This window comes from Artemia sp. Qi Xiang Cuo, chromosome 3, assembly GCF_049724085.1.
Source record: "Artemia sp. Qi Xiang Cuo chromosome 3, ASM4972408v1, whole genome shotgun sequence".
NCBI classification, from domain to species: Eukaryota; Metazoa; Arthropoda; class Branchiopoda; order Anostraca; family Artemiidae; genus Artemia; species Artemia sp. Qi Xiang Cuo.
In genome coordinates, this window is record NC_142796.1 from 60,369,572 (window position 1) to 60,392,026 (window position 22,455).

Genomic DNA, 22,455 nt, shown 5'->3' on the forward strand with positions numbered 1-22,455 from the left:
GGGGGTAGGGGCAGTTTTTTTTTCTATGAAAATAAAAAAAAGAGTATTTTTAATTAAAATGCCCCCCCCCCCCCCAAAAAAAAGCGAAAAACAACAATATTTTCATAACCTAGAGAGGAGGGTGCGAATGCCCCCCATGCTCCCCTCCCCTAGTTTATGCTGTTTGGTTAAGGCCTTTGGAAATAGTCTGCCTTTGCAGTGTTTTTCCTTTCTATCTAGAAGAAGTTGCTTTTGCACATCTATGCTGTCTACGCTGTCTCCTCTATGCCTATACATTGAGTTTCTTGTCTAAAACGTCAAGCACTGAGCCAAGCTTGGATAATTAGAGAGAGAAAAACGGAAAATGTGTTTTAAAAATGTAGTGGTGGTGGGGGTAGGGGCATTTTTTTTTTCTATGAAAATAAAAAAAATAGTATTTTTAATGAAAATGCCCCCCCCCCCCAAAAAAAAAGCGAAAAACAACAATATTTTCATAACCTAGAGAGGAGGGTGCGAATGCCCCCCATGCTCCCCTCCCCTAGTTTATGCTGTTTGGTTAAGGCCTTTGGAAACAGTTGACCAATATTTCAGAGACGTGAGTAAGGATGCCCGTGGTATGCTGGTGCTTTGAAAAAAGGAAAACACAAACTACAAAACGGGGGGAGTTTGTTATTACTGATATTCGAAAGCTTTCTACATAGCGCGGCAACTTTACTAAAAACGCCATTCATCTCGAATAGTAATACGTATTACGGTACCATAGAGGGATTTTCAGTACCGGCAATAACTAAAAAGAAATATTTGTCTTTTTTAACAGAAGATAAAATCAAGAAAGGTAAAACTGAATGGTTGTAAAAAGCGGAAAATAATTTCCATAAAAAGAAATTTGCCGAGAACAGAACGATCGTAAATTGTTAGTAATATTGAGGCCCAGCTACCTTAAGTAAGCCCATTGAGCCACCAAAATTTAGCTAAAATGTGGCAAACTTCTATAAATTTTAATGATCGTGTCTCATGGAAATTGCTCTTGCTCATCACCAATTAGTGACCCGGGTAACATTATACTTTATATTTTTGGAGCTTCTCCCCCCAGCCCACCAATTAGGGCTCTAGCTAGAACAAAAAAGGAGTTTGTAAATTGAATCATAGTCGAGTTTCATTCCTTGTACTCCTTACATGGATTAAGTCTGGACTGGTTAAGTCGACCGGGGACGGCAACTATGATCATTACGATTCCTTCGGGAATTAAAATTTAATTCTTTCTTTTGAGCATGTTTCCTGCTCCTTTTTTGACCTTTGATATAGCCAAGAGATCTAATACTGAATCGTTAATATTTAAGTTTTAATTCACATTAAAGATTTTCTCTCAGTTTTTCTACGGGATTTATAACTAATTAATATTTAAGAAGTCTTGACTTACTAGACCAGGCGCCTCCAGGTTGATCTATCGCTTGCCAGGCTCGCAGCTTCTTCCACCGGGATGTGGGCTTGGCGAGGCAGCCGTTAAGTAGTTTATAAGATTAATAGAACGTAGTTGGTGTTTAATTTTATGTGAGGTGTGAGAAATATATTAAATTTCCTGATCACACTAGCATGACGATAGGAGAAAATCTAGCAGAACGAACAACGTGGGGAGAAATTGCAGCCAGTAGTAACAAAGGGGAGAAAAGTAGCCTAAATATTTGAGCAAAAGCCTCATTTCGGCTGTTCATAGGGTAAAAAAGATTAAAAAATATAAATATTATTTTATACATAAGGTACTCTATGTACGACCGTAAGGCTAATTTAGAGAATTTACTCTTCATCACCTTCTCTATGTGTTTTCAATGCCTCTATGGGCCCTCATACCTTTGTAAAAAAAAAAAAAAAAAAATTGCTGGAAGGCCTGTCTTGTCGAAATGGCTAAATATCCAGGATGGTTAATAGTTTTTGTCTGCGCAATTAAATTACGTTTTCTTTCGTCTTTCAGAATGTTGTATTTATTCAATCGAAATAGCTGTAAGCTCAGGGTCTGTTGCATTTTGTCTTCTCCATTTGTTTGCCATTTCCCTCCCAAATTCTTTGGTAAAAAAGTAAAAGTAAAAACAAGTTGGGTGTCAGTGTTGCGAACAGTTTATAAAGTGAAAGTTGTGTTTTGTTTGCTGTTGCAGTGTTTTAAATGCAATCTGTTAGTTGGAAAATGTTTGTAAACTCAAAATTCCCAGAATAGTACTAGACATTAAAAAAATAGACAGTAAAAACAGGGGATGGTTGGTACCCAGTGGGGAGAAGGCGGTAGCCCTTTGGCAATGAGTAACGATGAAGTGTTAACCAACGGGTTAGAAGTAGGAGGTTCTAGCCCTATTGTGCTATTGGGCTACCCTACTATGGAGGTTCGTTCGGTGGATTTACACTTTGGCGAGGAGATTTGATGTGTTTTATCTGTGATGCATTACTGTTAGTGGGTTTGCTTCTAGTTCACATTTTGATTTGTTTTGTGACTAGAGTCAAACTTGCTGATAGTGATCATTGATTTTCTCGTTTTCGCTCTCCTCAGAAAAAAAAACAGTTTCAGATAGATAATTTAATGAGGTTACTGATACTGGATTACTGAATGACCTTGCTGATGAATGTTTTGGTTAAACAATTCTAGTGACCTCTCCCTCTTCCAATTAATCAGAATGAATACGCATATCGAATATACGTATAGCCAAATAATACGTATAAAGAATAATACGTATAATGCGTTTAACGTATAATGTGTAATGTATATGTATATATAATGTATAATATAATACGTATAAACGAATACGTGTAATTAGTGAGAATGGTAAATGTATCTCTAAGAGATTGTATGTTTAGGTGGTCATAGCCTGTTTTCTCTGAATAAAATCACACTCTGGGAGTAAAGGCTATGCCCACCTAGAGACAAAAAAAAACTTACAAAAAAGGTTTTGTTTGTGTCTTTAGGTGGGCATGGCCTGTAGGCACTTTTTGACTAAATCCTCGGTTTCTTTCTTCTTCTTTTTTTTAGTTACCGTAGTACAATGGTTGTGATATTTATTTGAAAATAATGAAAATAATGTGATATTTATTAATAAAATAATGTGATATTTATTTGAAAATAAGTTGAAAGCCATCTACGGTAATAATTTCTTACAAGCCAGAAAGCTTGTTCGAAATTTGACAACTTGTTCTTGCAGATACCCTGATGACTAGTATTAACTACCTCCCATCCGCCAACACCTCCCATTCTCACAAGGTCAGAGTGGGAATGAACCAACCAAAAGGTGGTACTTGTCTCAACTTACTTACTCAATAAGAAACAGAAGAAATAAAGACAAAAATCAAGAAGAGTCAAATCAGATAATTTACTGTTCTTTGAGAGCAGGTTTCCTTTTTTGCCCATTTTTTCTTTTCCCTTTATCACAGGTTTTCACAGCTTATAAAGAGGGGTGGGGATGTCAATCTCGTGAGGTGGCGAGGAGATTTATCTTGGTAATTTCCTCCTTTCTGTTCCATTCCTCTCGTGTGTACGGGCATTTGTCGGCCTAATGTATAGTCTTGACCTTGATGGAGCCTGTAAAATTATCCGTGGATGGAACGATCATTTTTCTATTTTGGTTGGAAGTCCCAGCTTAGTTTCTTTACATTGAATGGTATTTACTCTCTGACGTTAAGTTAGAGACTCTCGCCCCGTTTAAAAAGGCAATTTTCTTTCTTTTATACTATGTATTTTAAATTATATAATAAACTAGTATTTTAAGCAAGCAAATAAAAGGCGAATATATAATTTAGCTCCTAGGTCACAAACAATACAAAGGTGTGTTGTAGAAAGGTCCATGCTGCAATAGTAACAAAAGGGGTTGGGTAGATGAGCGTACCGTGAAGCTATTTGTTATGAGTGCGGTGTATGTTGGAAGATAGATTTGCGGACGATCGATATATTCAAACGATCATTTCATGTTTATAGATCGATCATAGCGTTAAAAACTGATTAGTAATCACAGGAAAACGTTTGATTATTATTTCATAAGCTATCTATATGAATTTTCTAGAATTTCTTTTCTAAGGACCCAATGTTCTAAGTCAGTTTGCTCTTAAAAGGCAACATTCATGTAAATATTTTTGGAAGGAAAGGAAGACTGAAACAAGCACTAATTTTGTCGGTTACCCAAAGACTTCTCTGAAAAGTGACGCAAAAGCACCACCTGTCCGTTGCTGAACACAACTATATATATATATATACACAACATATATACATATATATATATATATATATATATATATATATATATATATATATATATATATATATATATATATATATATATATATATAAGATAAAACGTTAAAAAATGGTATAAGACATACCGTCATAAAAGACAAAACGTTTAAGATGTATTTAGTTTTCAGTAAAGTGCAAAGGCCATTCTGGTCTTTGCGAGGCATAGGGGGCGCTAGGCCTGCTCCTGTGTGCTGTAGTATCTGTTCGTTTTATAGTTTAATTTGATTACTTATTGATATTTCTGTTCGGTAGGGTTTTAATTATTTGTTGATAGTGATTTATGTTTGGTCGACACTTGAATTACTGTTTGACTTTATTAGGTATTTTGTAGCTCTTTACTTGTCTTTGAAGAACGGCTTTTGTCTTAAACGTTTTTAGGGCTAATTTTCAATTGACATGGTTTTTTTTTAAATTGATTAAGGAAAGGTATATTTGCAAAACTTTTTTTGGGTTTGTCAGTTTAAGAATCGAGATTTTGGCTTGCTATTTATAGATTGGAAAAACAATTGCAACAAATTTTGATAATACTTCTGCTATAGAAGTTTGGAATGAGGGTACATGAATTATTATTTCTATAAATGGATTGAAAATCTGTGTAATCTTTGGTTTTCTTTAGGTTGAAGTAATTCTGCCCGCTGTGACAGCCCTCTCGGCATTCCTTAAGAGTTTTAACCTAATTCCTAAAAGCGTTCCTGAGATATCGAAAGCACACGCTTTTGAGAACCTAGAATGTACATTTTATCTGTAGATTTAATTCCACGTCTCCCTCCCCTCAATGTCATTAAAATTTTAACTTAATACCCTTAGCCGTTCCTGAGACATTGCAGATACGCTCTTTTGACCATTAAGTACCCATTGTGTCCTCAACATGCCCTGAAGGATTAAACTCAGTACCCACAGACCTTGCAACTAAGATCTAAATTCTTGCGGATGCGCCCTTTTGACAACCAGGATTAACATAGTTTCTTTTCATTTAGTTCAACATGTCATTGAATTTTCAACTTGATAAACTTAGCCTATCCTTAGATATTGTAAATACACATTTTGAAAACAACCTTGGATACACCTTGCATTGCATTTTCATTTAGATAAACATCCACAACAACATGCCTTTTAAGTTACCATGTAAATACCTTTAGATGTTCCTGGGCTATTGCACAGACTTGCTTTTGACAATCTGGATACGCATAGTGCTATTTATTCGGTTTTACATATTTCATAGCTTTCACTGAAAGTTTCAACTTAATATTTTATTCTGTTACTGAGATTAATCGAAACAATTTTTTGCACAACATAAGTTTTTCAAAAAAAAGTAAAGAACTCCGTTAAACCAAAAATGAACAAAAATAGAATCAAATAATCTACCAAGCATACAACTACCACAAATAATTATCAATAAATAAATCAAAACCAAAACAAATATAAATTAAAATAATTCAAACTCAAAACAAGCAGATATTAATCTGAGTAGGGTTCTAAACCCTATGCATTCTAAAAGCCAGAATATAATTTGTACTTTACTGAAAAAATTTAAATGAATTTACTGAAAAAATGTGCATTGTCACTTTAATACAGATTGCTGATATGCTGATATGCTGATATTTATGATATTTATGCTGATATGCTGATATTTATTCCTTAAAATCTTAATTAATTTTTGTTTTCTTAACGTTATAAGTGAAAACATTTAAAAGAATTTTTTTCAGTAAAGTACAAATTACTTTCTGGCTTTTAGAAAGCATAGGGTTTAGAACCCTATTCAGATTAATTTCCGCCCGTTTTGGGTTTGACTTATTTTAACTTCTGTTTGTTTTGGGTTTCATTTATTTGTTTTGGTTTGTTTTGAGTATCTTATGTATAAGATAATATTAATATTTTTAATTTTTTTTCTTACGATCGTTTTAAGCTTTCGGTGACGATGAGAGGTGGTTCCCTTTTTGCTAGGTCGCAGCTTTTGCCGCAACCATGATGTGATAATAATTTTAATGTCTCATTAAAATCATTATGTCTCATAATGATTTTGTATAAGCCCAAAACTTATTACCTTTCCACTCCTTTCCACCGACACAATGCTCATGTAAGCTTCCACTTCTTATCCTTTGGTTTAAACACAGGAAAAACCCTTTAATAGGATTAGTAAAGAACGAACTACCTTGTTATCTGTATCCAGGACACTCTTTAAAGTATTTTACTATAACATCATTTATGGTTGTAACCTGCGATAAAGACGTTTTTCATCATCCTCTTTACGAAGATGCAGTTTCTTGTAAAAAATTATTTAATTTAAATATATGTTTATAAAAGCGAGCAATTGTAGCGATTTCCTTTAAATTGAGCCCTTAAACAGCTCTCCATGATGTCCCAGTGCCCCGCTAACAGCAGAGAGAAAAAAAAGAGGCCATTGATAGTTATTTCCATGCAAAAAACGGCTTTCCTTGTTCTTCAAGGCAAGGTATTACAAGTTTTGGCCAGGGCGATTCCAATGGTGTACTTTTTGTATCTGTCCCGACACAATTTTTAGGGTTTTATGCTATTTTTTGTAATTATGGGCGAGGTTTGTCTTTTACTAGTTTGCAGTTACCGCTGCAAGAACGATAGACAAGTGATTACCTCTGAATGATTTTCTTGCCAACCCGACAATAAACATTTTTTTTTTTTAGGTTTTAATGAACCTATCGGGTTTGCGCTTCTTAGGGATGAGAAGGCATTGCTCGAAGAACAGCTGTCACTTCTTCAGAATCAGTTGCAGGAACAAAAGGAAGCGACTATTGAAAAGGAAAAAATCTCCGAAGGAAAAATAAACACCTTAACTGAACAGCTTAGTGACCTTGTTAACCGCTACTCTGATGAAATTAATCAACTCCTAAGTCAAATTTCAGTGTTGTCAGGAACGGTTGAGAAAAAACAGCATTCATTAAATCAACTGTTGATGGAAAAACAAGAAGTTGTCGAAAACGAGAAAATCTCCCAAGAAACCATAAGAACACTCAATGAACAGCTCAGTAATTCTGTTAACCGTCACTCTGATGAAATTAGTCATCTTCAAAGTCGAGTTTTGATGCTGTCAGCAACGGTCGAGGATAAACAGAATTCATTAAATCAACTGTTGACGGAAAAACAACAAGCTTTAGAAAAAGAAAAAACTTCCCAAGAAACTATAAGAAAACTGAATGAAGAGCTCAGTAATTCTGTTAACCGTCACTCTGATGAAATTAGTCATCTTCAAGGTCAAGTTTCGATGCTGTCAGCAACGGTCGAGGAAAAACAGCTTTCATTAAACCAACTGTTGATGCAAAAACAAGATGCTGTCGAAAACGAGAAAATCTCCCAAGAAACCATAAGAAAACTGAATGAAGAGCTCAGTAGTTCTGTTAGCCGTCACTCTGATGAAATTAATCATCTTCAAAGTCAGATTTCGATGCTGTCAGCAACGGTTGAGGAAAAACAGCATTCATTAAATCAACTGTTGATGGAAAAACAAGAAGTTGTCGAAAACGAGAAAATCTCCCAAGAAACCATAAGAACACTCAATGAACAGCTCAGTAATTCTGTTAACCGTCACTCTGATGAAATTAGTCATCTTCAAAGTCGAGTTTAGATGCTGTCAGCAACGGTCGAGGATAAACAGCATTCATTAAATCAACTGTTGACGGAAAAACAACAAGCTTTAGAAAAAGAAAAAACTTCCCAAGAAACTATAAGAAAACTGAATGAAGAGCTCAGTAATTCTGTTAACCGTCACTCTGATGAAATTAGTCATCTTCAAGGTCAAGTTTCGATGCTGTCAGCAACGGTCGAGGAAAAACAGCTTTCATTAAACCAACTGTTGATGCAAAAACAAGATGCTGTCGAAAACGAGAAAATCTCCCAAGAAACCATAAGAAAACTGAATGAAGAGCTCAGTAGTTCTGTTAACCGCCACTCTGATGAAATTAATCATCTTCAAAATCAGATTTCGATGCTGTCAGCAACGGTCGAGGAAAGACAGCATTCTTTAAACCAACTGTTGGCAGAAAAACAAGAAGCTGTCGAAAAAGAGAATACCTCCCAAGAAACCATAAGAAAACTGAATGAAGAGCTCAGTAGTTCTGTTAACCGTCACTCTGATGAAATTAATCATCTTCAAAGTCAGATTTCGATGCTGTCAGCAACGGTTGAGGAAAAACAGCATTCATTAAATCAACTGTTGATGGAAAAACAAGATGCTGTCGAAAACGAGAAAATCTCCCAAGAAACCATAAGAACACTCAATGAACAGCTCAGTAATTCTGTTAACCTTCAATCTGATGAAATTAGTCATCTTCAAAGTCGAGTTTTGATGCTGTCAGCAACGGTCGAGGATAAACAGCATTCATTAAATCAACTGTTGACGGAAAAACAACAAGCTTTAGAAAAAGAAAAAACTTCCCAAAAAACTATAAGAACACTGAATGAAGAGCTCTGTAATTCTGTTAACCGTCACTCTGATGAAATTAGTCATCTTCAAGGTCAAGTTTCGATGCTGTCAGCAACGGTCGAAGAAAAACAGCTTTCATTAAACCAACTGTTGCTGCAAAAACAAGATGCTGTTGAAAACGAGAAAATCTCCCAAGAAACCATAAGAAAACTGAATGAAGAGCTCAGTAGTTCTGTTAACCGTCACTCTGATGAAATTAATCAATTTCAAAGTCAGATTTCGATGCTGTCAGCAACGATCGAGGAAAGACAGCATTCATTAAACCAACTGTTGGCAGAAAAACAAGAAGCTGTCGAAAAAGCTAATACCTCCCAAGGAACCATAAGAAAACTGAATGAAGAGCTCAGTAGTTCTGTTAACCGTCACTCTGATGAAATTAATCATCTTCAAAATCAGATTTCGATGCTGTCAGCAACGGTCGAGGAAAGACAGCATTCATTAAACCAACTGTTGGCAGAAAAACAAGAAGCTGTCGAAAAAGAGAATACCTCCCAAGGAACCATAAGAAAACTGAATGAAGAGCTCAGTAGTTCTGTTAACCGTCACTCTGATGAAATTAATCATCTTCAAAATCAGATTTCGATGCTGTCATCAACGGTCGAGGAAAGACAGCATTCATTAAACCAACTGTTGGCAGAAAAACAAGAAGCTGTCGAAAAAGAGAATACCTCCCAAGGAACCATAAGAAAACTGAATGAAGAGCTCAGTAGTTCTGTTAACTGTCACTCTGATGAAATTAATCATCTTCAAAATCAGATTTCGACGCTGTCATCAACGGTCGAGGAAAGACAGCATTCATTAAACCAACAGTTGGCAGAAAAACAAGAAGCTGTCGAAAAAGAGAATACATCCCAAGAAACCATAAGAAAACTGAATGAAGAGCTCAGTAGTTCTGCTAACCGTCACTCTGATGAAATTAATCATCTTCAAAGTCAGATTTTGATGCTGTCAGCAACGGTCGAGGAAAGACAGCATTCATTAAACCAACTGTTGGCAGAAAAACAAGAAGCTGTCGAAAAAGAGAATACCTCCCAAGGAGCCATAAGAAAACTGAATGAAGAGCTCAGTAGCTCTGTTAACCGTCACTCTGATGAAATTAATCATCTTCAAAATCAGATTTCGATGCTGTCAGCAACGGTCGAGGAAAGACAGCATTCATTAAACCAACTGTTGGTAGAAAAACAAGAAGCTGTCGAAAAAGAGGAAACCTCCCAAGAAACAATAAGAACACTAAACGAACAGCTCAGTAATTTCCTGAACCGTCACTCTGATGAAATTAATCATCTTCAAAGTCAAGTTTCAATGCTGTCAGCAACGGTCGAGGAAAAACAGCATTCATTAAACCAACTGTTGACAGAAAAACAAGAAGCTGTCGAAAAAGAGAAAACCTCCCAAGAAACCATAAAAAAACTCAATGAAGAGCTCAGTAGTTCTGTTAACCATCACTCTGATGAAATTGGTCATCTTCAAAATAAAATATTGACGCTGTCAGCAACGGTCGAGGAAAAACAGCATTCATTAAATCAACTATTGACGGAAAAGCAAGATGCTGTCGAAAACGAGAAAACCTCCCAAGAAACCATAAGAAAACTGAATGAAGAGCACAGTAGTTCTGTCAACCGTCATTCTGATGAAATTAGTCATCTGCAGAGTCAAGTTTTGATGTTGTCAGCAACGGTCGAGGAAAGAGAACATTCATTAAACCAACTGTTGACAGAAAAACACGAATATGTCGAAAAAGAGAAAACCTCCGAAGCGAATTTAGAGAGACTCAGTAAGCAGATCAGCAGCTCCGTTAAGCGCCACTCTGATGAAATTAATCAACTCCAAGCTCAAGTTTCAGTGCTGTCAGCAACGGTTGATGAAAAACAACATTCATTGAATCAACTATTAACGGAAAAGCAAGATGCTGTTGAAAAAGAAAGAATTTCTGGAGAAAGACTTAGCAATCTCAATGATCAGCTGTCAAATTGCGATCGCTTGTATAACAAGTCAATGGCCGAAAAAGAAATTCTACTGAACGAACTGAATAGTCGAATCATCGAATACGAAGCACAGTGTTTCCGACTGGAGCAGCTGAAGGTTAGCAAAGAAACACGTGTCAAAGAACTGGAGGAGTGTCTGCAAATGGAAATTGAAGAAAAGGAAAACTTAAAAAATCAAATTGAAGAAACAGCTGAGCGCCGCAAAGAGCTTGAATCGAATTTATTGAGTGAAAATCAGGTACTGAATTCACAACTCAATGATGTTCAACTTAAGTTGGTTGAAATTAATAGTGAAATGGAGTATAAATCTTCTTTAGTATCAACACTAATGCAAGAAGTCCAAGAACTACGTGAAAAACTTTCAAAAACGAATGACGAAGTTTCTAGGCTTGAGAAGAGCAGGGACAAAATTATTGAGGTACACCAGAAAGAAGTTGAGTTAGAAAAGTCACATATAAGTGAGCTGAGTGAGAAGCTTAGAGTAGAGATTGCAAAATCAGCTGAAATGAAGCTGCGACTTGAGCATCAGATTAAAGAAAGGGATGAAAAAAGCTCTAATGAGGCTTTGGTGTCAGAACTCCTTGAGAAGATCAATAAATTTGAGTTGGATCATCATCAAACTTCAAAAGCTATTGAAGCTATGAACCACCAGCTATCTTTATTGAGAGCAGAAAATGAAGTTGCTTTGGAGCTGAAGACAAAATTGGAATCAAAAGTGGAACAATATCAGCACCAAGTGATACAAAAAGAGAAGACAATTAGTGAACTGAGAAAGAATAGTCAAAAAGAGGTTAGTATTCTTCTTCCAAAATTGAATCTGTTGCTTGCTCGCTGTCTTTGATACTAGTAGGGGCTCTTTTCTTATTTTCTATTTTTTACTTCTAATGCATCTACTTTGGAGTGTATATTCTCCGGGGGGTGGGGGTGCTGGCTTCCCGCCACCTGGTGTAAATCTCGGAGCACCACGTGTGCCGCACGGTTTTGCACGTTTGGTACAGCCCCCAAACGGCTAAGAATACTTACCAAAACGCGCGGCACAGTGCCGCCACGCTTGGCAGGCGGCACCTAGTACCACCTGATTTCTAAAAGAAAGTGACATCTCAATATTCTTTGAACATTCTTTTATTTTACGTAAATTTTTTATAGTGTCCGTTTTAAGGCTGTCCGTTTTTTTTTTTTTTTTTTTTTTTTTTTTTTTTTTTTTAGTGGCAAAGCAACCATTAATGAATATGTACTGAAACCCAGCATTGCCTATAATGAAAATATAATAGGTTTAGTCACTTTTTTTGTCATTATTGTTTGTACTCCATGGTGTTTTTTTTCTCTCTTTGTGGCTGGAAAAAAAAAGTAAATAAAGAGTAACAGTTCTCTCCATGGGGGTTAATCGGGGAATAAATAGGGACCTTACATGGAATTGTTTTTAGCTGTACCTATCAGTGCATAGTATCAACAAACATTAAAATAATCTACGCTTGCTATTCATTTGATTCTTCTCGTAAGACGCGCAAACATCTGAAAAAAAAATCGTGAATATTTAGGTGACAACCATATTGCTGTTCTCCAACTATCAAATCTGTTCAAATTCTGCGAAGTATGATTTGAGGCTACATTTGACTTCTCCGACTGATTGCAGTGTGTGGCCCATTCAGTTGATATCACATTCAGAAAACCCTAATTAGATGCCACAGTATCTATGTATCATGATCCTCTCACAGAATGTTTTTCTTCATCTCTTTAAAAGTTCTACGACGCCATTTTTTTATTCCAATTGCAAGGAACTATTTCATTCTCCCATATTTTACTGAATAGTTTAAAAATTAGGTCTGCTTTATCCCCCAATTCAGTTACTCAGGAGGAACGCCATTGTATCCGGCTGTTATCTTGCTGAAGGTTCATTCACGATGTCATTTTACTAGTACCAAAAATCAGCCCGTTCCAAAACCTGGTATCAAACAATGCTAGTCATTGTATTTTACCATTCACAATATATAACTTAAGCTCTTAAAACTACGAATATCATAATTATCCCATGTTTACATTTTTTATCTCAGGTCTCATTTAGTTATTGTTTCTCTTGTTGTACGATTGTTCCTGAGCTCTGACAAGCTCCAGTAGCTCCTAACAATATTCCACTTATTTTTTATTTTACTTTTCCAGTCTATTTCTTTTTTTTTTTGTTTTTGCTCTATTTTTTCTTTTAGTGTTTTGTTCTATCTGGATAAGGCTGGTGTATTAGCCAATCCCTATTTTCTATGAAAAACTTGGCTTGACCCTAACTAAATTTAAATCGATTGATTTCATTTTTGGCTTGATTTATCCATAGACGCTAGCTAAATCTCTTTTGTGAAAGGGGTTGGGTTTCAAATAATTTCCGAAATTATTGCTAGTTAAAGTTTGGATATTAGCCAATCAGAATTTTCTATGAAAAACATTGATCGACTTGGCCTTAATTAAGTTTAAATCGATTGAGCTCCAGGTTTAGTTCGATTTAACTATGAAACCTAGCTAAATCTCTTTTGTGAAGGGGTTAGGTTTCCAATGTTTCCCGCAATTAGTGTTAGTTAAATCTTGGTATTTGTGAAATCTCATTGTGAACGGAGATAGAGGCACAGATTGCGTTAAGTTAGAGACCTAAATTAATCTGTCTCAAAAGTGACTTAATCTTCTGGCCTTTATATTAGGAGGAACGGGATGCATGTAAAAAAAGTTTTATTTTCTTCAGAGAAGAAAACGTTAGCCTTATCTTACTACCGTGTAGGAATTTGGAACTTCATAAGGAAAATTATAAAGCAGCCTGGAAAAAAGATCAAAATAATTATTTTGATGTTGAGAAATGAGAAAAGAAATGATGTTGTAAATGTAAATGTGATGTTGGTGAAAATGTAGGAGTTGTAATTAACCCGTTTGAGAAGTGATATATAAACTACCTTGTTTTTTTTTGTTAATGTATCACTAAACTTTTGGAAAACTTGAAAAAGTTTCAAAATTTTGAGATATATAGAATCGTAAGAAAAGACAAATGATTTTTATTTTTAGGGGCATATAATGTAAAATTCAGGAGCTAAAACTAAATTTTGGGAAAAACAATGTATTGCCGACAAACAACGTTCTTGTGCTCTAATATCCAAACTTGAGGGAAATCCGGTTGCCCAAATTGTCAGTCTCAATGCTCACAACTAAAAGTATTCAAAAAAATTTTTGGCTCTAAGAGAAAATGCGTGGAATTAAGGAACTGATATCCACTTGTCACAGAATGGAACCTAAAGTGATAATCCTGAGTTCTTCTTATTGTTTGTGTTATCTCGAAATAAAGTGGGAAAAGTAGACAACTGAAAAAAGTTTCTACATTTTGTTTTCATTAAAAGCCAAAAGTTAGGTTGCTCTTCAATTGAATGTAAATTTAGTTCTCACAATCAAGAATGCTTACAATTAGCGCATTTGCTGTCTCATAATTTTTATTTGATAGCATTTTTTTTGTTTTTGGGGCAAAATTGTTGTTTTGGGATATAAATCTTCCTTTTTTTATACTGTGGTAAATTGTTTTGGTACGGGGATAGAGTCCTGTATTATTTGAGATGTCTTTCCGGAGGGAAAATAAGAGTTTTAGAAGAATAATTTTGGACTGGATACCCTGGGCCCCTACGGTGGTACATCCATACCACAGAAAGTATACTTGTCGTATCCCTACTGGTTATAGCTGTGGCAGGACCACATCACGAAAATCAGCAAGGGCAGAATTCGTAGAATCCCGGGGTCCGTCTCGACCGAGATACCATACCCTAGTGCCATCAGTAGTGGCACCGGTGGCGCTGTGCCACGTACGCTGGTCGCGTTAGAGTTTTACAAGTATCATTTGATGGTTGTTATGCATATGGGATATGTGGATGATATTGGGGTAGAGGAGGAGCATGCGTAGCTGTGTTGGGCCTCAGGCGGCTTGGTGCTGCGGTGAGTTGTTAGTAGTAGTATTAGTAGTATGCATATGTAATACCGAAGTATCGATTTTCAGTTTCAGTTGCTACTGCACGGGACGGACAATACTTACCATAAACGGTATGATACGCTTGACTTCTTGCTTCTCTCCTTTCAACAGTAATCAACAGTTTTGTAATGCAGTTGTTCTTATATGATCTCAAATTCCACGTATTGGCAACTCAAATAATTTTGCCTTTTTTCAGGCTGTTGGAAAGGACATATTAGACGACATACAGAAAGACTTAGATACCAAATGTAAAGAAGTGGAAGAATTGGCGAAGTACTGTCGCGAGATTAAGGACCGTTACCACAAACTGCGGGAAATGTATGAGGAATCTACGAAGAAACTCGACACTGAAATAGATACTCGTAGTAAAATGGAAAGCAGAGTAAGTGATTTTTAATTATTTTTTATAAATACTTTTCAAAATCTAGTATTCTCTAATAAAAACAAACCCTTTGCTTTTGGATAATAATACATGTATCTAATTTAGTTTTTCCTTCAAAGGTTATTTTTTCAAGTTAAGGAGCTTTACAAAAGTTAAGAGGCACCTGACTAAAGGGCATGAATTTAGGACCATTCCCTATCATAAGGAGACATGTTAAGAAAACAATTCTTACTTCTTAATATGCAAAATAATCCTAGTTAACATATTTTCCTGGGGAGCACCTTTATCCTCACTATTTTCACTGTTGTACAATTTTTTTTAACAAAATTAAGAAAAATAAACATTTGACTGCATTTATCCGTTCTAAAACATTCTATATATGAAAGTTAAACAGCATCACTGACATCTACTAAAAAGATATAAATAGGCTAATATTAATAAATTTAGGTTTGGATTTGGTTAGATTAGATTAGCTAGATGGCTCTTGGGTGTTTGTTTTATAAACGATTTTCAAGAATTGGAGAAAAGACAAGATATTGAAAAATGTGACTAAAAAACTGGAAAAACAAGAAGATAGTGAGGGTAAAAGTGCTCCCGTAGGAAAATATGTTAACTGGGATAATTTTGTCATATTATGAAGTAAGAATTGTTTTTTAACATGTTTTCTTATGATGGGGACTGATCCTAATTTATACCGACTAAAGATTACCAAAGAGTCCAATATTTGAGCTTGTATAGGACACTGAGTATATAATAATATTTAATACACTATAAAAACGTTTAAAGATGTAGCACGGGTTAAAAAAGGCAAATAAAGGGCATCATAAATTTTGGTATCTCAGGCAGCTGCCTACGAAAGATCGGCCTCTCAACCACATCACACATACTCTTAGGAATCACCATCCAGACAGCGGGAAGATCATTATGAATTGTAATTTTGTGTCTAAACGATTTTAATCCGTCAACACAGGTTTTTTAGCTATTGACAACACAGTTCTGCATGTAAGCTTATTTTTTCTCTGTGTTTTTTCAATGTTGGAAAGTACTATATAACCTAACAGAATCAATTATTGGAATTTTATTTGCAAGAAAGTGTTCTTGTTTTATACGAGCATTGTGCTTTGATGGAATGTGCCACACAGATATCTAAGGATAAAGCAGAGCTTTCTAAAAAGGTATATATAACGATTTGTCAGGGGTTATAGAAGGTGTCATATTAAAAAAGAACTGGATTTTTATGGGGGCAACAAACTCGTCTGGTGATTCGTTCAAACAAAGGACAAATACACACACACAAAAATCTAGGAAATGAATTAAGGAGGAGACTATCTCCGTATAAATCATATCAAATAAGTATGTGACAGTTATTAGTATCTGGATCTTCTTGGTATCAAAGAATTACGGGTGACTTACAATAGTGGGAACTGGCGCTTGCGTCGGCAAAATAAACCCTGAACGCTATCTAGCATTTGGTGACACTTGGCATTTTTTTTTTTTTTTCAGTGTAATAATATGAATAATTAATTTAATTTGTGTGGTTGGTAAAATTAGTGTACTAAAAGTGTTTTTTATCAATTCCTCGCAGAAAAACCCATACAAAGCTTGAAAAAATGCTAATGGTCGCCGAACGTTAGATGGCGTTGTTTTCTTTTTTTTGCCGACACTTGTGTCAGTTTCTGCTCTTAAGTTTCCACTCTTTGCTTGGTACTTTAAGGTAGGAAGCGAGGCTAGTGGTTGTTTATTTGTTGAATTAGGAGGTAGGTGGGGTTGTGTTTCAAATTTCAGATGAATTTCGTTCTAAGAAAACTTGGCAAACGCTATGGAAGACTACGGTCAAAGAAACATATAAGCAAATTAAAAGAAGTAGGAGAGTTCCTCCATATAAAACATATCCTATAACTAACTACGTTGAAGTGATATAAACATATAAAACAAACATATATGGAACTTTTAAACATATAAAAGCTCCAAATAAAACATATCCTATAACTATGTTGAAGTGATAGTGCCACGTGCGAGAATAGTATTGCTATTGTCAAAGTGCCAAGGATCATGAAGTTGAAGTTAAATTATTCGAATTGGTCAAATGTAAACTTACACTGCCGTTATATACTTATTATTATATTCTATTATTTTTATTATTATATTGCTTACTATTATATTATATGTTATTATATTAATAATAATTATATTATATGAGTAATATTAAATTAAGTATTATACTTTTATATTATATACTAGTAAATTATTATATACTTTTACTGCCATTATATTCTTAAAAAGTTGAAAAGAAGGCGATTTAATTTTAAATGAAAAAGAGCTAAATGTGAAGTTAGGCAGTTTTTGGGAGTAGAGAGTACCAAATTGAAAAAAAAATGAAATGTGAGCAATCAATAAAAAATAAGCTAAAAAACCGACACCATAATAATTTCAGAAGGTATAGCTTTCCTTTGAAGCTGTAGTTGTCTTTGAGAGTCAACAGGTTGTTAATGTTGTATTTTTTTACGGACGATATGTGTTGTCAAATTTAACTCATTAGCTTTGCTTATTTATTTTCACGGTTCAATGTGGCAACAGTGTCAAAAATGTGATACTGCCCTAAAAAATCCATAATTTGGAAACGACCAAAAACAAAATTTGTGAATCCGCTATTGCGATAGATGAACAATTGCATAAAGCAGCGGTTGCCGACCGAATTCATGTCCCACCTAGGCATCTCTAAAAGTCTGATGCCCCCTCGCTTGTGATATATAAATGTTGTTGTTCAAAATCACCTGAAGGAAGCTTAAAAGACCATTAACTTGGGTTTTTTTTAGGTCTTCCTTTAGGCATATCTTATGCTAAAGAAAAATATTATCTGTATAAAACACCTTTGTTACAATGCATGACGTTTTTACGATACTAACATGCATTTTTGGCTCCTGAAATGCATATCAATATGACGTCAATCACATGATTTTTTTTTCGTAATTAAGGCTCTAAAATGTTGTCATCCAAAGGGTACACGTTCTACCCATAACCTACCAAAATATTCCGACGCACCACCGGTGGGGCTTGAACCCCACGTTGAGAATCACGGGCATAGGGTAAAACAAAAATTCCTAAAGCCCTGTTTGATCCCTTCACAATGTTTATTTTTTGGTCCAAGTCTAAAGAAGCCCCATATAGAAGAATTGCTGTCTCCCATCTTGAGCAATAAGGAAAATAGGTTTTTCCAATGGGAAGTAGTGATGTGTCTTCTTTTTTTTCGTCGCCGCTAGGGGGGCACTGGAACATCATAGAGAGGCTATCATATAATTACCAAAGGTGAATATATGCTTTGGTGACCTAGAGTTTAAGAATGATAGAAGTTGGTCATTTTTACTCTGTGTGGATAAAATTCTACCTGATATTCGAAAGGTCTTTACACCTTCCTTGAATGCTCTTTCTAATGAAAGCAGATAAATTGTGTTCTGTAACCCTTATTGTACCGTATTGTACCCCCCTTCTTTACCAGAACACCTTCACTAGTCATCTGGCTCCTCTACAGAGGCTTCAGAATAAGGGAATCCATGTTCTAAAAGAGTTTGTTTCATCTCCCTCGTCACTGCCAGATTCATATCCCGCGAAGAGTGTCTAAAGTTTCTGAACATCTTGCCTGTCTCTCAAGTTCTTTAGTTATTTTAGATAGTTTTGTAGCGATGCTTCTTCAAAAATATTCTGCTTTAAATAATATATTATCTCGATCTGCTTCCTACTAACCGTGTCCATCATCATAATACTCATTTTGGTTCTAATCCTCGTCAGCCTCTGATCAGATGCGAGCGAGCTAAAATTAGTTTACGTAATTGCCTTATTAAATTTTATTTATTATTGGATGATAAAAAAATTGTTCGCCTTTCACTTTCCTTGTTAAAAAAAAAGTCTGAAGGTGAATTTACTTGATTATTATTAAAAGTTGGTTCAACGTTTTATTTTAATATATTGGTTAATTTTTTTTATTTTTTTTTGTTAGTGGTTTGGCCTATGATTGGTTTTGTCCGTTTTCTCTGATACCCCACCTAAAGATGTTTTATTTGTGTGTTTTTTTAGTCTTGGATCCGACATGGTAAGTCGCTTTTTTTTTTTTTTTTTTTAATTTTGCTTTTATTTAGTATGTCCGGGCATTTTGTTATCTGAGTGTCCTCGCTGCTGGACAAGTTTATATATGTAGTTGTACTTTATTTTGAAGATTAAACCTTGAACAAAGCCACACAAGTCTAACAGACAGCGATACTATATTAATTCCTGCGAGTTCTCCAGTCCTCGAGAGAGACTTTTTGACTGATGTTTTTTTAATCGCAAGAGTAATGCCCATGTTAATTATTTAAAGTTCGGTGATGGGACAGTCCAAAAAACTTTATTTTTAATCTATTTTGTTCCCCCTATTGGCTGCGACACCAAAATCTGCTCGTTTTTTAGGTTGTCTTGGATAAAGTTCGTACGGCATACGGGGTGCTTATATCTTCGAGGTTTTTTGAAATCGTTATTTCTGCAAGAAATTATATACTTCCCTCAATCCTTGTTTTTTTTTTTTATCTTTTTTAACTTTGTTTTTATTCACTTCTAATTTTGCATGTTTGCTTCTTTTTTTTTTGTGTCTAATCATTGAACTTTGTGGAACGGGTACGACCACGGAAGATTAAGACCGATTTTCTATCCGTATCTTGCTAATCTGAAAAGAATTCAGAAGTTACGGCATAGTTTAGTACAAAGAACGCCATCAAATATTTGTCTTTATTAATGATTTTCTGAACCTTTTTTCCTTTTTATTGTTTCTTACACTTCTGATTTTGTATATTCGCTTTCTTTGTACAATAATAACGATTTCCTTATTTTTTCCTATATATATATATATATATATATATATATATATATATATATATATATATATATATATATATATATATATATATATATATATATATATATATATATATATATATATATATATATATATATATATATATATATATATATATATATTTATATGTATATATATATATATATATATATATATATATATATATATATATATATATATATATATATATATATATATATATATATATATATATATATATATATATATATATATAAATGTATATATATATATATGTTTCTTACACTTCTGATTTTGTATATTCGCTTTCTTTGTACAATAATAACGATCTATCCATATATATATATATATATATATATACTACTATATATATATATATATATATATATATATATATATATATATATATATATATATATATATAAATGTCTATATTTCTCTTTTTTTGGCACATATTTTCCTAGATATTAAATGTTGGCTTTTCATCTGATAGAATACCTTTTGATTGAACTTCCAACTTCAACTATTACATGCCAATGAGTGAATCTTGATTATTTTTTTTTTAGATTGTAGAGCTGCGAGACAAGCTGAACAAGGTTGAGAAAGAAAATGAATCTAATAAAAATGAAATTCTGCTTTTAAAAGCTGAAAATGCTAATTTAATTCAAAAATCAAAAGATTCTGAAGCAAGGATGTCAATAGTGACCTCCAAACCGAAAGATGATGAGGTAAGTTTTCTTATAGAAGTTAAATAATGGCATATTGTGTATCAGTAATAACTTCACGAGGCTACATTTTTTGACAGCTTCTGTAATGCCAGAAAAGAACAACTCTAGGCCACCATTATACAATCTTACACGGGAGGGGCTCTATGTGATACTCAGGTAGGAGTTACTATACTAATAATTCCAACCCTCCGCCACCTTTTCTGTTATCATATATTGATATTACTGTACTCCTCCTGGAGGGAGGACATTTGTTGTAATCTGTAAGATTTGGATATTTGAGCCTTGAAGTTTTTTTTAGTATTAATTCCCCCCTCCTTGCAAGCATTCCCTCACCCCTTGAAATTTCGGCCTTGTGTACCATCACTGCTATTACTGTGTCCATCTATTTGCTGATCTATAACGTTCAACATTTTGACCAACTTGTATTTCTAGAGATGGGATGATTCCAACTATACCTATTGGTTCTATTTCCGATTCGATTCGGATTCCGAATCTTACCCAGATTGAGCGTTCTGTATTATCATAATATCATATCTAAAGTTATCGGGCGAAAGAGAGCGTGTGAGGTTGAGATATCTCTTTCCTTTGTAGTTTAACTTGTGTCGTTTGACCATACATCGATATTTAGTTGTTTTTTGTTTTTTTAAGACTGTTTTTGTTTAATTTGATTTGTTCATCTGATTTCTACATTTGGAAAAAGAAAATTTTCAGATAAAAGATTCGTTTAACGAAAGTTGTATTGTCTCCTGTTTACTTTGTATCACGTATTGATATAGTACATATTATCGCACGTACTACACGTTATGTACGTATTTACGTATATAGTCACACGAATATTTTGCCTGTATCACAACAAAGCGTCCTCAGCGTTAAAAGAGGGAAAAATTCAAACAACTATGAATCTCATATCAAAAGTGAATTTTTAAAAAAGTTCAAACCAATATATACAATAACTACTTCATGTAAAATCACGGAAGTAGAATATACTCCTTTGGGGGTTTTGTCATAGGGGTTTCGAAATATATATACAATTTGAAATACAAATACATATTCGAAATACAAAAGAAGCACATTCTACTTCTGTGCTTCTTGTCGTGCTTTTGTCACAGCAAAGATACTTTATTGTGATGACATCATCTTGTATACGAAGATGCAGTTTTTGAAAAAAAAAGTCTTTAGTACAAGGTTTTCGGTAATTGGGATTTAAATGGTGTACTTTTCGTTTTGGCTCGACGTCATTTTTGAGGGTTTCAGGCTATTTTTCGAAGTTCCCAGAAATTGGTCTTTAAAATAACATATTAATATTAAGACTAATCTAGAAAATAGCTACCATTCCTGAATCAGTTACAAATTGGAATTTTTTTTCTCTAGCCAGTTTTTCTTTAAAATGTGTTGTTTTTTTTGTTACTTTGGGCCCTAGTTCGTTTTTTACTAGGTTGCAACTAGCGCTTCGACCATGATATTTGATATATTTGTTTGATTGTTCTTCTTCCTCTTCTTCAAACTGCTCATAGACCCATTTTTTTAAGATTTACTTTTTTTTCATATAGGCTAGTTTGGCGGTTGGTTCTATATTAGTGTGGGTAAGCCCATAAGCCCCTTCAGTGGATATTTAATGACTTTTGGATTATAAGAAAATAAACTTGAGGGCAAGGTCTGGTGATATTTTACTTTGTCAAATAGTATCAGAAGGGAGGTACAATAAAATCACGAAAAAAGGCTTCATTTTTTCGCTTGCTAAGATTTACCTCGTTTTTCTTCCCTGTCCTACGCTTTCTTGTTGTGTCATGCAAGTGTGGTCTCAGAGATCATTTT

At 34.4% G+C, this 22,455-nt stretch overlaps 1 protein-coding gene across 1 annotated transcript in view; it reads left to right on the top strand.

Annotated features, from left to right (window-relative positions):
• Window positions 1-22,455, top strand: part of LOC148954358 (uncharacterized) — an 89,500-nt gene that overhangs the window by 46,387 nt on the left and 20,658 nt on the right. The window contains 3 exon segments of the mRNA XM_089086305.1: window positions 6,907-11,477; window positions 14,866-15,051; window positions 20,479-20,640. Coding sequence (XP_088942431.1) covers window positions 6,907-11,477; window positions 14,866-15,051; window positions 20,479-20,640 — 4,919 coding nt within the window.